The sequence below is a fragment of the Propithecus coquereli genome, unplaced genomic scaffold (assembly GCF_000956105.1).
Source record: "Propithecus coquereli isolate 6110/MARCELLA unplaced genomic scaffold, Pcoq_1.0 Scaffold310, whole genome shotgun sequence".
Lineage (NCBI taxonomy): Eukaryota > Metazoa > Chordata > Mammalia > Primates > Indriidae > Propithecus > Propithecus coquereli.
This window is the reverse complement of record NW_012148731.1, coordinates 1,064,225-1,078,595: the sequence shown is the minus strand read 5'-3', so window position 1 is coordinate 1,078,595 and position 14,371 is coordinate 1,064,225. Positions and strand designations below refer to the sequence as shown.

Below are 14,371 nucleotides of genomic sequence, written 5' to 3'. Positions count from 1 at the left end.
AAAAAAAAAAAAAAAAATATTTTTTAAATGCTGTCATCTATTTCAAATATGACTTATTAACTGAGACTAAATTCTAAAATACTGATACTCAAGATGCATAAAACAGTTAGTAATGCTTTTGTAAGTACTTTCTAAATTTACCTTTTTCTTTTTCTGAAGCACATGATTAGGTAGTAGTTGATGGAGTTGCTTTCTTTTTACATGCATTGCAGCAATTTTCATATCCACCTCAAACATCTTGCTGTTTATTGCTTGCCTATAAACTACACAATTAGGAAATTGTTAGGAAAAATAGAAACATTTTAATAAAGGCAGTTAAATTCACTCCAGAGAAACTATTCTAAGTACAGATCCTTTTGCCATCAATACTGCATATCTGTAAATTTATCAGGTCAAGACCCATCTCTAATCTGATATAATTCAATGCCTGAGCAAACTCTCCTTTTAGCACAAGGTATACATAATGAATAAAAGCAAAAATATATTAATTCTTTCAGTATAGTAATTCTTTAAAAAGCTCTTAAAGTAGTAACTCTTTATGAAATGGCAGAATTGGAGAAAACAGGTTTCCTAAACCCAGACCCTTTTAAGCTACCATTATTATTTAAAACTTTATCCAAGTATGGAACATATGTAGTAAAATAAGTCAAACTTAGTAAACTATCTCCAAAACCACCTTTACAAGAATCTGCAAGATAAAATTTTAAGATAACTAATGCCATATTTTCTATTAGAGAAATAACTCAAATAACAGAGGCCACAAGTACAAAAAGAAAATGGTACAAATAAATCAATCCAAATTATTTAGTTCCAGAGGGCACAACAAAGGAAAAATTCAGTCATACAAAAAATATCTAATGAGTACCTATACTGCATTCACATTGTTCCAGACATTGGAGACCAAAAGAGCCTTCCAAAGTCTACATTCTAGTGGGGTGAATAAAGAAAAAAAAAAGAAGTAAAATACATTCTGTGTCAGATGATGATGAAGCACTCTGGAGAAAAACTGAGTAGGGAAGAGGATAGGAAGATCAGCCTGGAAGCTGTGTTGACATGTGACTAAAGATTTAAATGAACATGAAGAAGTGAGCTGAGTACCACATGGAATAGCATTCCAGGAAGAGCAAAAATCAAGAACAAAATGCCCTGAGCCAGAGAACATGCCTGGACTGTCTGAGAAACAACAAAATCGCAAATGGGGAAGAGGAAAAGTAGAGATCTGTAATTCCTTATCTGCAACTCTAAAATCTCAAAAACTCCCAACACAAAAATTTTTCCTAAGAATGGCAACAAAACTCATCAACAAACCCTGTTCTGAACTATCTGTAGCTATTTTAATGTGAATATCAACAGTTCCCTGCATAAACACTGTTTTTGATTGCCAAAAGGTGACCGAGGCCCCACTGGGTAGATTACTTACTAACTTTATTGCCTTTCTAGCCCAAGACATATAGATGAAGGATTGTGAACTTATATTAAGAGGTAAGGTCAGGGACATGAGAAAACCAGATCAGGAAGAGGCTTGCACACCACAGTAAGGACTTGGACTTTTATGGTGAGTGAGATGGGCAACCATTATAGGTTTTAAGCAGGTGAGACATGACCTATTTGAAAAATATCATTTGGATGGTAGGTGAAATAGTTGAGGGGCATGGGCAGAACAGAAAGCCCATGGCTATGGCAGTAATCCGAAACAATAATAATCGTGGCTGGGACTAGGGTGAGAGCAGCGGGAAAAGCATTAAGTAGTAAAAAATCTCAATGTATTCTGAAAAAAGAGACAAAAAGATTTTATAATGGATTAATATCAAATAGAGGAAAAATAAGAGTCAAAAATGACTCTGAAGTTTCTAGCATGAATAACTAGAACAACTAGAAAAGAAGTTAGAGGGAACTAGGTATAAAAATTTGTATTCTGAATATGTTAAATGTTTTTTAAATGCTACCATCTATTTCAAATATGAGTTATTAACTGACACTAAATTCTGAAATATTTTTAAAAATTCCATATGGCTGAGCACGGTGTGTCTCAGGCCTGTAATCTCAACACTCTGGGAGGCCAAGGCGAGAGGATCGCTTGAAGCCAGGAGTTTGAGAGCAGCATGGACAACATAGTGAGAACCCATCTCTACAAAAAAAAAAATAATAAAAACAACTTTCATGAAGTATTCCATTAAAATGTTTCAAGATACAGGACAACTAAATATTTCCTTTCCAAAATACCTAAAAGATCCTTGAAAATCTCGATGGTTCATTAGTATACTCTTTAATAAACAGCTCAACTTGGACACAACGTACAAAACAAATTTTCTTTCTTTTTTTTTTTTTTTGAGACAGAGTTCTCACTATGTTGCCCGGGCTAGAGGGCCGTGGTGTCAGCCTAGCTCACAGCAACCTCAAACTCCTCAGCTTAAGCGATCCTTCTGCCTCAGCCTCCCGAGTAGCTGGGACTACAGGCATGCACCACCATGCCCGGCTAATTTTTTCTATATATTTTTAGTTGTCCAGCTAATTCTTTCTATTTTTTTAGTAGAGACGGGGTCTCGCTCTTGCTCAGGCTGGTCTCGAACTCCTGAGCTCAAACGATCCACCTGCCTCGGCCTCCCAGGGTGCTAGGATTACAGGCGTGAGCCACCGCGCCTGGCCCAAAACAAATTTTCTAATTCAAATATCTCTCCATGACTTGTTAGTTCATAAATAAAGTTGACATGAGAATCTTCACTTTAGAAAAAAACACTTCTGTGGTGTTTAGCAGGTGGTACATCATCCTACATATGACATTTTAAAAATCTGTAGGGTTATTTTTGTTTCACAATGATTAACAGTTGCTACTGGCTAGAGACAATAGGCATCCTTCAATATGGAAAGTTCTACCCAGGGAAGAATTGTACCATGCCCTACATTCCTAAACATAAAAAATCCTACTTTGCAATTATTTGAACTAAGAATTAAAGTTACATTAAAAATAAAGTATTTTAATCTGAAATTTCTAGGAACACAACTCAAATGGTATCAAAATTAGATCACCTTTTGTTTTATTTGCGACTTTCACTTTTATCATGTCATCTCACCAAAGCCAACACTGCTGGTGCTATCAGAATCACTAGAAGTAACACCTGTATCAGTCAGAATTCACAGATGTCACATTGCTAGTGATCTACATAAAGTACAATCACCTGACACTTAAGTATATCTTCTGATGTCATACCTTAGCATTGACACAAATATATATTCTTTTCCTTTATTTCTCCTTCATATCACAGTTAGTATGTGACACTGATTTTCTTACAAATTATCACCAATATTTTCTCTCCTTCTCTAAGTAGGTAAAAAAATTTTTAATGTTAAATCTGAATATTCTCCAGGGAAAATTCCTCAGAGTGGACAGATAAAAATACCACTTTTAGAATTTTTTAAAGCAGGGAGGAGGGGGACAATGCCAGAGAGAAAATAGGGTCCGTCTTCAAGGAAAATGCACAGATGCATATTCACTATTCTCTTGAAAAGTTGTGCATCTACATACAGTCTTAGAGTCTCTCAACTACATCCATCAGTTGGTCTTTGGTTAAAACATACTACCTTTTATGTCTCAGGGTACAGTCAATCTGAAATGTAGACTCGATCACTCTAATCCCTGCCCATGAATTAACACTTGAATCTGTATTTGACACACAAGACAAATTTCTTCAAGTCACCATAAGTTCAGCTTTATCAATTTCTAAAGTTCAAGACGATTAAAGCAGTCAGACACAGACTCAGTCTTTTAGACAACCATACACACTCACGTCGTTTCCAATTTCATAAGGAAATGCAGACAAGCCAAATTTAAAATAGTTCTACTTAACTGTACGGTCTATCACAAGAGAGAAAAATCATCTCTATACAGGTTGAGTATCCCTCTAATCCGAAAATCCAAAATCAGAGCTGCTCCAAAATGCAAAATTCTTTTGAGCACTGACATGAAATTCAAAGGAAATGCTCACTGAAGCATTTCAGATCAGGAATACTCAATTGGTAAGGATAATGTAAATATTCCAAAATCCCAAACAATACAAAAAAATCCTAAACACCGAGTCCTAACTATGTCAGATAATGGATACTCAACCTATATTTGACATTACTGAAGCTAGTAACTAATATAATATAAAGCCATTATTTTGATGATCATTTTTAATATTCCCAAATAATTTCAAGTTATTATAAACATTACTATGTTGTACATCAAGACAAATTCAAATATGCAAACACCTGAATGTTTTCATTACCCAAGTAGAGACATACCTGTGTCTGTGAAAGACTGAATATCATAGGTGAGATCAACACTGAGGTTTTCAGAGTTTTCCGTTTTTTTAAACACTAACCCAATCACCCACATTGTGCGAAATTCTTCCCTGCAAAGAAGAAAATTATCACAGTTTATCAGGATTTCATGAAAATATAATTATCAACACGGCTGACAATCTGAGCCATGTGGGAGAATCTGCAATACAAATATATGAGCAAACTCAAGCTTTAAGCCCAAACTCCAACAAAACTTAAAGTCCTTCCCAACAACCCATCCTCTATATTCGTATTAATATATAAACAATCAGAGTTCCAGGACAAATATCCTCTTACAACTGTACATTGAGGGCTAATGTTCTTTTAATAATGATTTGAAAGTACCAAAGGCACTGCAATCAAAGAAAAAGTATGTTTAAACTAAGGAGGGAAAAAGAATAATGCTTTTTAGAAAACTCTGAAACAAAAAAGGATCTTCTCTTCTAGATACAAAAATTTAACTAGAATTTTATATTTCTTAAACTTTTAAAATCCAATTTAAAATTCCAAATAAATAGAAGCATAGAGCAATTAGTGATTTAGCTACTTCTGAACATTTAATGGTTTATCCCCTGAATGGAACAGCATACAGTCTTTTTTTTTTGTTTTTTTTTGAGACAGAGTCTTGCTCTGTTGCCTGGGCTAGAGTGCCCTGGCATCAGCCTAGCTCACAGCAACCTCAAACTCCTGGGATCAAGCAATCCTTCTGCCTCAGCCTCCCGAGTAGGTAGGACTACAAGCATGCACCACCATGCCTGGCTAATTTTTTTTGTATACATTTTTAGTTGTCCAGCTAATTTCTCTCTATTTTTAGTAGAGAGGGGTCTCGCGGTTGCTCAGGCAGGCCTCGAACTCCTGAGCTCGAGCGATCCACCCGCCTCGGCCTCCCAGAATGCTAGGATTATAGGGGTGAGCCACCACACCCGGCCCCAGCATATAATCTTTTAATAATTAAGACTGTAATAACTGGGCCGGGTTTAGTGGCTCATGCCTGTAATCCTAGCACTCTGGGAGGCCGAGGCGGGTGGATCGCTCGAGCTCAGGAGTTCGAGGCCAGCCTGAGCAACCGCGAGACCCCTCTCTACTAAAAACATAAAAATTAGCCAGGTGTCATGGTGTGCACCTGTAGTCCCAGCTACTTGGGAGGCTGAGGCAGGAGGACTGACTGAGCCCAAGAGTTTGAGGTTGCTATGAGCTAGGCTGACGCCACAGCACTCTACTCTCTCTACTCAAGACAAGTGAGTGAGACTCTATCTCAAAAAAAAAAAAAGAAGAAAAAAAAAAAGATTGCAATAACTAAGAAATTATTTAAAAAAAGGTCAAAAGCTTCTTTTACATGATTACAAAAGAAAAAATCTTTGTAAGAATAATTATTCTATAACAACACAAACTTAAGTGATCCATTCAGCTGTATTTTTAAATCTTTCTTTAATGCTGTTTTGTTTTTTCAAAAAGCTCATTACTAATACTCCCCAATCTTTCCAAAGGCAACGAAGTATAGGTAGAGTCTCATTAATAATAACAGCAACAATCAAACCAGCAACTGACCTATATAAAGGAACCTGAAAAGGGTAAAGTAAGCCTGCTTTTATTTTATGTATCTCCTCAATGGTCCAGAATCAATCACAAATCACATTTTTGTGGGGTCAAATCAAAATATGTTCCCTTTTTTTAAAAAAACTAAAATAAGAAGCAAAGATTGATGTATAGTATACAGCAGCTATCTCAACAACTATTGTACAAAAAGTGAGAAGGAATGTTAAGAAGCAATCCTAAAGATAGTATTGGAGCAGATGAGCAGAATTTGAACTGTAGTTAATAGAATTAAGAGACTATTATCAGAAAAGGTTTATTTCAGTGCCAATTCTTCTCAAGAAATAGTCTTTCTCTTCAATGCATCTGGTCAGGAAAAACTTATAAATTCCAAATTTTTTAAAGCCATATGTAATTAATAGAGAGTAGTGATACTAGTTATAAAACTTGTCTGTAAAAGTTTCTATGAATAAAAGTTGAAAAAAGGAAGAGATTAGATTGAATTAGAAGACTGCTTACTTGTCAGGATTTTCTTTGGGTGCTGGAAATGACTGGGGATTCACATGAGCCAGTGTAATAAATTCATTCTTTTCCAAGCTTCCAACTAGGATTCGAATTTTTGATTCCACCAAGCCCACCCTGAACAAACGTCACTTAGTATTAATGAAAAGTTTTAGTTAACTTTAAAAAAAAAAATCAAATGCACAAAATCAAATGTTCATGTAAAGAAGTAATATGAAGATCATAAATAATTTAAAACACACACCAGGGCAGTTCAACTGGCTGAACTCCCAAAGATAAAACCAAAAGCTTTATGCTCTACCCAAAAATACTCAACTAGAGGGAAAAGAGAACCAAGATACACTTCATTCAAACCAGCAAGGTTACAAAAGTTATTCCCACAAATATTTAAAGACAAATTAGTAAGCTAAACCAAAGCACTTAAGAAATAATACATGGATTTCTATAAAACAAATAAGTTGTATATGTATATGAATCTATACTTCCATTATAAATAGTAAAGTTCCAATTAGGAACAAATCAAACCAAACTGGATGTTTTAAGGACTTCCTCCCATCTCCTACGTGTATTCATTCTGTGGCTATCTGATTCATTCTGACGTTTATTTTTTCTGTAAAGTCTAATCTTATACTCACCATTCTAGGCGTTGTTTTTCTGTTGGTGCACTTGCTAGAAGTACAATATAATGCCTTTGAAGATAAAGACAACATGCTATTTATTTTATTTACGTGCTTTGTGATGGATATTAAACCATAACGTAACAAGCTTCCTTACAGATCAACATCAACTTAGCAAGGGGGACTACAATGTCAAATATGCACATAAAATCACATGCTATATTCCACACATTTCTAAGTACTGGCAATTTTAATTCTTCTCAAAAAGATAGTGATTTTGTGAATAATTAGCAAATAAAGTTGCTTAATTCAAGAAGGCTGAATAAACACTAATAACTGTTCAATGACACCAATAGAGCACTCTACCTATAAAAGAGTTGCTCACTAAAATATAACCTATAAAACAAAAACGTTTCAATGGAAAACAAAAAACCAGGGTTCTAGCCACAAAAACGTATCACTAAATATATATATTACAACGGTAACTTCCAAAACAATGTGAAACACATCGTACTTTTCAATTCAAATTAAATGGTAGGGAAAACTAAACTGAATATTGAAATTAGGCCCCGTTATTTTTCCCAACGATAAAAATTTATTTCTAAGACAAAAAAACTGACATCACTAACGTGAGAGCAACAAACAAATCTGAATTCTATCAGAAATTTAATCCCACTCAAATTAGAAAAAAAGGTAAGTTTTCAATTGAGAAAATACCATCATGACCAAATATCTAAGTCTTTTTAAAACAAACTATTTAAAACCAAAGTGTAATTACTATGATTCAATTTCCTAAGATGAAAAAAAGTTCAGACCAATACACTCTTCTACAGTATCCATTTTAGAAGAGTTGGAAGACAAACTTCACACTGGAAACTTTACCTCAGAAAGCAAACTGACATCATTAGTATTTAGTATAGATACTAATTTGGAAAATGGCTGTATAACCAAAATTTAAAATTATTTTATTCTCTTAAAAGTCTGAAATCTTTCCTATATTCTCAATCACATTTTAAAAAGTTTTGCAAAATTCTGACCTAGATTCAGAGAAAAACTACAAATTATAGTTCAAAGAAAATTTTTTAGCCAAAAATACACGATATTTTTAGGTAAGGTTACCTCAAAAGATTTGCCAAAGGTTTGGCAATTTCAAGCATTTTTTAACCATACTCCCTTTAAAATAGTCCAATCGACCATTTATTAATTATGCTCACAAAGTATTTGAAAAATGCTTCCAATTCTTCAGAGCTATGTAACCCTTGACAATTCTAAGACTTATGTAAAATGGGATAATAGTACCCCTCTTATTGTCAATATTGTGAAGTTCAAATGTATACATTTAAGGTAACACAGGTAAATACATAAAAACAAGGAATACACAGATAAGTGAATAAGCAGTCCAACTCCATACAGACCAATACTTCCTTTACCAGTTTAATTTGTTCAGCATTATTTGGAACAAGCCAAATACAGAGAAAACACAGATGGCCCAAATAAATAAGTCAATAAAAGTCACATAAAAGCACTAAAAGCTCATGCGTTATACATATAGAGAAACCCATACTTAGAGTCCTAAATGCTCTTAAATCAAACAAAATCCTAACAAGCTCAGTAACCTTCTAGGTCCCCGAGACATCAAAAATGAACTAAAAGGAAAAAAAAAAAGTAAGGGAGATGAGGTTTCTCACTTAAGTATAGCAACTTGTAACAGAAGACAACAAAGTATAAAAATATAAAAATCAGGCATGCATACAAAAACTCAAAATGAAGATTCTTAATAATGACCTGAGTCTTCAACAAAAGCTTAATTGATATACAATGTTCTCCATTTATGAAGGGAAAATAAACAATCCATTTGAATCTAATTTTGTTGACAGCAGAAAGTTTAAAGAGTTGAAGCCTATCGAGTTCAATTTTATTTCTTGCAGAAATCAAAGGGGGGGAAGTATCTACTTTGTACATTTTTTATGCACAAATGCATATATTTACATAGAGGTAAAAATGTTAAAGTAGCTCTAACAAGTATTTATGCTGAGGTTGAATGTCTTTTACTCAGCCACCTTTAAGCAAATTTGAATTGAGAGACATAAAATGCAGTAATTAAGATTAACAGGAATAACCTACAAATATTTTATGAGTGGCTCATCCAAAAAACTGAAAATAAAATAACAATTTCATTCTGTAATTTCCTAATTTTTAAGTTTTAAAAACCCGGATTGGTATTCAATTCTTAATATCCCTATCAAACCACAGAAACCAAGTAGAAATACATCTAAATGTTATTTTGTTGTTATACCAAAAAATGTGATCCCCTATTTCACAACTGTCATGTCTAAAAACTATCATGCTGAAGATGCTCAAATGCCTACATGAAGAGACTTTGAAGTCTTAATGCAATTGTCACTTTTTCCCCAAATTTAAAGATTATCATATAGTTTCCAATAAAATTTGATATAAATGTACCCCCAAAGAATCAAAATGAAGTCCTAAGAACACTTAGTTGCTTTATTACCTAATAGCTATTTATAAAAAATTCTGTAAGTGGGTCTCTGTGCCATTTCATGCCAGTATTTTACCTGAGAAGACCATAACTAAGATACGTACAATGAAAAATTTACTTATCTCTTATTAGTCAAAAATGCTTGCAATTCTATCTTAAGTAATTCAGGACCAGGAGTTACAGTTCACTATCTTTAAAGTTTTTAAACAAATTTTAAGGCTAAATTATTTTATATATACTCGAAATGACAACACTGTGATTTTCACAAATACCTCTCCTTGTTTCCTAGTAAAATGCTAACACCTGAAATAAGTATCCCATTTTCTAATGGTAATGATTTTACTGTTAGTTATTTAAGTGTTAACTTGAATATCCTGAAGGAGAAATACAAAAAATATTTTTTTAGGACTCTTTAAAAACTTCATGAAATGTTACCCCTTTTTCTCAAGGAACACTGATATCTTTCTAGAAGGTGATTAGTTTGCTTTTAAGACAAACAAAATTTCCTCCATGGTTCTCTCCCTTTCAAGAACGTCAGGTGTATTTCACGATTTAAAATCCAACACAGGCCGGGAGTGGTGGCTCACGCCTGTAATCCTGGCACTCTGGGAGGCCGAGGTGGGAGGATCACTTGAGGTGAGGAGTTCAAGACCCCGTCTCTACCAAAAAAAAGAAATTAGCCGGGCAACTAAAATAGAAAAATTAGCTGGGCCTGGTGGCACACACCTATAGTCCCAGCTACTGGGGAGGGAGGCTGAGGCAGGAGGATTGCTTGAGCCCAGGAGTTTGAGGTTGCTGTGAGCTAGGCTGACGCCATGGCACTCTAGCCTGGGCAACAGAATGAGACTGTCTCAAAACAAAACAAAACGGAACAAAAAAACAATAAAATCCTACACATAACAAATGATAGTACTTTTAGCACATGCTTCAAAGAAGGTTTAATCAACTTTGACTCAAGGGAAAACTAAGGATTTCAATACAATTGTATAGCCAATCTGCAGGGTATTTCTTATGAGGGTATGTCTTTAAAATTCAAATTTGTGAACACCTCCCAAAGCCAGATTATAGTCATCGCTGTATCTTAAAGAGGAAAATTTTTGGAGAATTATAATATGGTATGGATAAAATTAGTCCACTGTCATATTTTCAAGTTTTCCCAGTGTACACAGCTGAAATTCAAATTTTCCTCATATAATTTCTTCTACTTGTTGTTATTTCCTTATATCTAACATGTTTAATTAAAGTTGTTTTTGATAACCTAAGAAGATTTGTTTTAGGAGACTTCAATAAAGATTAGCAATATATCATCTTTTAATCAAAGACCGTATAGGTACTACGTGGCAAAGATCAAAGCATAGTTCTAAAAGAAAACATTAAGCAAACTTTTTAAAAAGCACAAAGTTCTAATAATGTGAATTTATTCAAATGAAATGACAAAGTCAAGGTTTGTTCAATTTCAACATTAATCTTTCTTACAGTGAAGGAAGCCACTAAAGTAGGTATTTTCTACTCATGTTAGAACTATAAAGAAGTGAGGGACGAATAAGTATGAACCTAACTTTATCTTTGATTCTCAGGAATTAAGAGATGTTGATACTTTTCTGTAAGACCAATTTCTTTATTCTTCTCCTCAGATGGATGTAATTATGTCTTCCTTACATCGTACTTTTAAAATTATCAGTATATATGTTTATTAATTTAAATGCTCAAGGATACTTCCTCAATACTGGTTAAAATAAAAAACGAAGAAAAATTACCTGACAGATGGAAAGCAAAATTTATCAGGAGTAAGTAATAAAACAAAAGCATTCAGTATTATGCTATTTTAATTTTTACTGACAACATAATGCTCCCAGAACACAATTACTGGCTCCATTATTGCTTTTTCATGCAAAAGATACAGAAACAAAACACAGAGACATCATGAAGGTCATCATTCTTGTTTTTAATTGGGGAAATAGCATAAAGCAATCTTGTTTAGATTACAAAACACAATCCAACACAAGATCAAATGGTCAGGAAAATTTCAAGCATTAAAAAAAATTTTTTTAAATGGGACTTCTGCAAGTTTTCAGCCCAGGGCAAATAAGTATGCAAGTCTGTGTTTTTTGTTTTTTGTTTTAAAAAAAAATAAGATTTATTAAACTTACATTTTTCATCAAAATTAACACAACAAGGCTTTTAACCTGTACTAAGGTATTAAACCATTAATAAAAATTATTATACCCACTTAGATCCCAAGAAAACTATTTGTAGAAATATTTGAAGGGGCTTTAATAACATTAGAGGAAAAAGGTAAGCCAATAATGTGCTGTAAGTACTGAAAACATTTAATTGGCTATAGAGTGACATATTATTAGCTTTCTCTACGTTATAAAGAATCTTAATGATAAACAAGTTTCCAGAATTAGATGAAAATACTTAGTTTCTTAGTAGACAATATTAACTACAGATTTTAACAGTTCACTCATTTGCCAATGTATACAGAGTTACTGTTTTGGTCATGATTGACATATGCCTACTGAACTGATGTTGCTACAAACGTAGTAGTTCAGTTAGATAAGGCAGAAAAATTATAGGGGCTTCACATTACCTTGACCCCCACCCCCCAAAAAAAGTTTACTAAAAACAGTAAGTACGTCCTTTGTGACAAGAAGGAAAATCCTATAGAAGATGTTTAAAGGTAAATACAAAAGATTAGTCTAGCAAGAAGAGATGATATAGATACCACCATTAAACCATTACTTAAAGAGAGCAACATGTCCGACATGCCTTAAAATACATACTTGTACTTTTGAAAGAAGTTTGGAGCCTCAAAAAGTTTGGACCACTCTGCCTTACTCAGCAAAATTTCATCTGTGATAGCAAGACCTAGATTAAAAACATATTAGAATGTTTGCATGCTGCAGTCTAACCATCTAGAATTTTAAATAATTTTAATCATACCACATGCACTCACTATAATCCTAAAACCAGAATTTTAACGCACAGAAGTTTTATAGAGCATTTTCTCACATAGGTACAACACATTTCAAAAAAGCTGGAAGACTGAGAGCCAGGTTTCTGGTAAAGTGCCATTATTCTAAAATGCTCATGGAATGACTTTTCCTCAAAACTGAAACACTGTAGTTACCTAAGAAAAATTTCCCATATACTTTGTTTATTGCCTTTCTGGAAAAAGGTTTCCTGTTGTTTCTAAAAGTATAGAGGCATCTTCCCATGAAAAGCCTCTTTAGGGAATAGGAAAGAATTTTAAACTTCAAAATTTAAAGTTGGTGGTCGAACAGCTGATTCTGTCTCCTTGACTGCTTTCTGTCAAACCAAACAGTCTTGTTCCAGTTACTTCCCTCAAATAACATTTGGTAATAGCTACACCTTCATATTAACAGTACAACTGGAGTTCAAAAATGGTGAAAGCTTCTTCCAAAATAATGGGCAGTCTGGCCTCAATCCTGCTCAAAACTCTTTCCCAGGATATACAGCCTGCTAAGCATCTGCTAAGCATCTGTCACCCAGTACAGACAAACTATTATTTTTAATTTTACAAGACAATAGTATGGCACTGAATAAGCCTCTGATGGTTTTCAGTGTTGGTTAAGCTTCCAACTTAAAAAATAAATTGCCTGAAAGGAATTAAACTTTTTTGAGTCAGTTCTCAAATATATACCATTATAAATAAACAAACACCAAAATCCACTTCAGTGAATGCCACTTCAATTTAAGTTGCGTAGCTGACTACTGGGTCTACAACGGTAGGTAAATCCTTCGTGTATAAAGCAGAGCATAAGCATAAACACTTACCTTGTTTAAACTCCTCAACCATGACCATCCGTGTTGAAACGGACACATTGTACGTGGAGTTCTGTTGTGGGTATGCTGGTGTAATTATAGGCATAAGATGGTACCTATCACTGGGGTTTACCTACATACAACAACAGCCAATCAGTTTCTTCAAGTACATATGCAACAGATACTTGGACTTTTTACCCCTTGTTAAACTGAACCAATGATTAAATTTTATTTCATTCATAGCTGGAGTTAAGAAAGAAAAATCATGTAAGGAGACACTGTTTTATAGGAAATCTTCATAGAATCAGAGATTTGTTCTAAACTAACGATTTGTTTCAACCACGGGCATGACTATTTTGGCAACCTTACTAGAAACAGTGTGCCTGCTGAGCAAAAAAAGGTTCTCTTGGGAAATTTACTGATGTTTAGTTTTTCTTTATTCAACAACAGAAATGGGGGTGTACACACAATCACATTTCAGAGAACCATCATGCTACAAAACGTTCTGTGTAAAACTAATTTTAAACAAGATGAAAAGCTAAATTAATATACCCTTAAGTTATAAGGAGTTCAAGCTTATAACACATGGTGAAACTACATTATCCATGTTGACATCATTTTAAAGAGATACTGGAATTGTTTACTAACGGTTTATCTGTATACTGTGCAAATCATAAACTCATATTCTCCAAAATTAAATGCCCTGAGGTTTGAAAATTTGAAAAGACATAGCTTGATGTAATTCAACGGAACTTAAAATTTTTGATATTGTAGTAAGATAATAAATTTAGAAAATTGGAATGTCATAAACCTAGAAAGGCTTATTAAAATCTAAATTTCTCTTTATTTATAAAGCACATATTGTTAATATTTAAAATGAGTAAGCGGTAAATGTCATAATTTCCCAAGAAACAGAATGGAAGCTCTTCTTTAGCCCAACCTTGTTTTTGTTATCTTTGAGATATCTAAACCAATTTTTACAATTACATCATGGTAATTAAAGTGATACTGCTTATAGGTTATCTGCCACATGTAAACATTAGGTAAAAGCTTTCCTAAAACCACTCAGTTTTAACAAAATATTTAGATA

At 33.7% G+C, this 14,371-nt stretch overlaps 1 protein-coding gene across 1 annotated transcript in view; it reads right to left on the bottom strand.

The window, feature by feature from the left end:
* The window catches only part of PAPOLA (poly(A) polymerase alpha), a 66,327-nt gene that overhangs the window by 23,420 nt on the left and 28,536 nt on the right, over positions 1-14,371 (bottom strand). Inside the window, exons 10-15 of the mRNA XM_012650078.1 lie at positions 13,294-13,414; positions 12,279-12,363; positions 7,011-7,064; positions 6,373-6,492; positions 4,282-4,391; positions 142-263 (exon numbers count right to left, since the gene is read on the bottom strand). Coding sequence (XP_012505532.1) covers positions 142-263; positions 4,282-4,391; positions 6,373-6,492; positions 7,011-7,064; positions 12,279-12,363; positions 13,294-13,414 — 612 coding nt within the window. The remainder of the gene's footprint in view (positions 1-141; positions 264-4,281; positions 4,392-6,372; positions 6,493-7,010; positions 7,065-12,278; positions 12,364-13,293; positions 13,415-14,371) is intronic.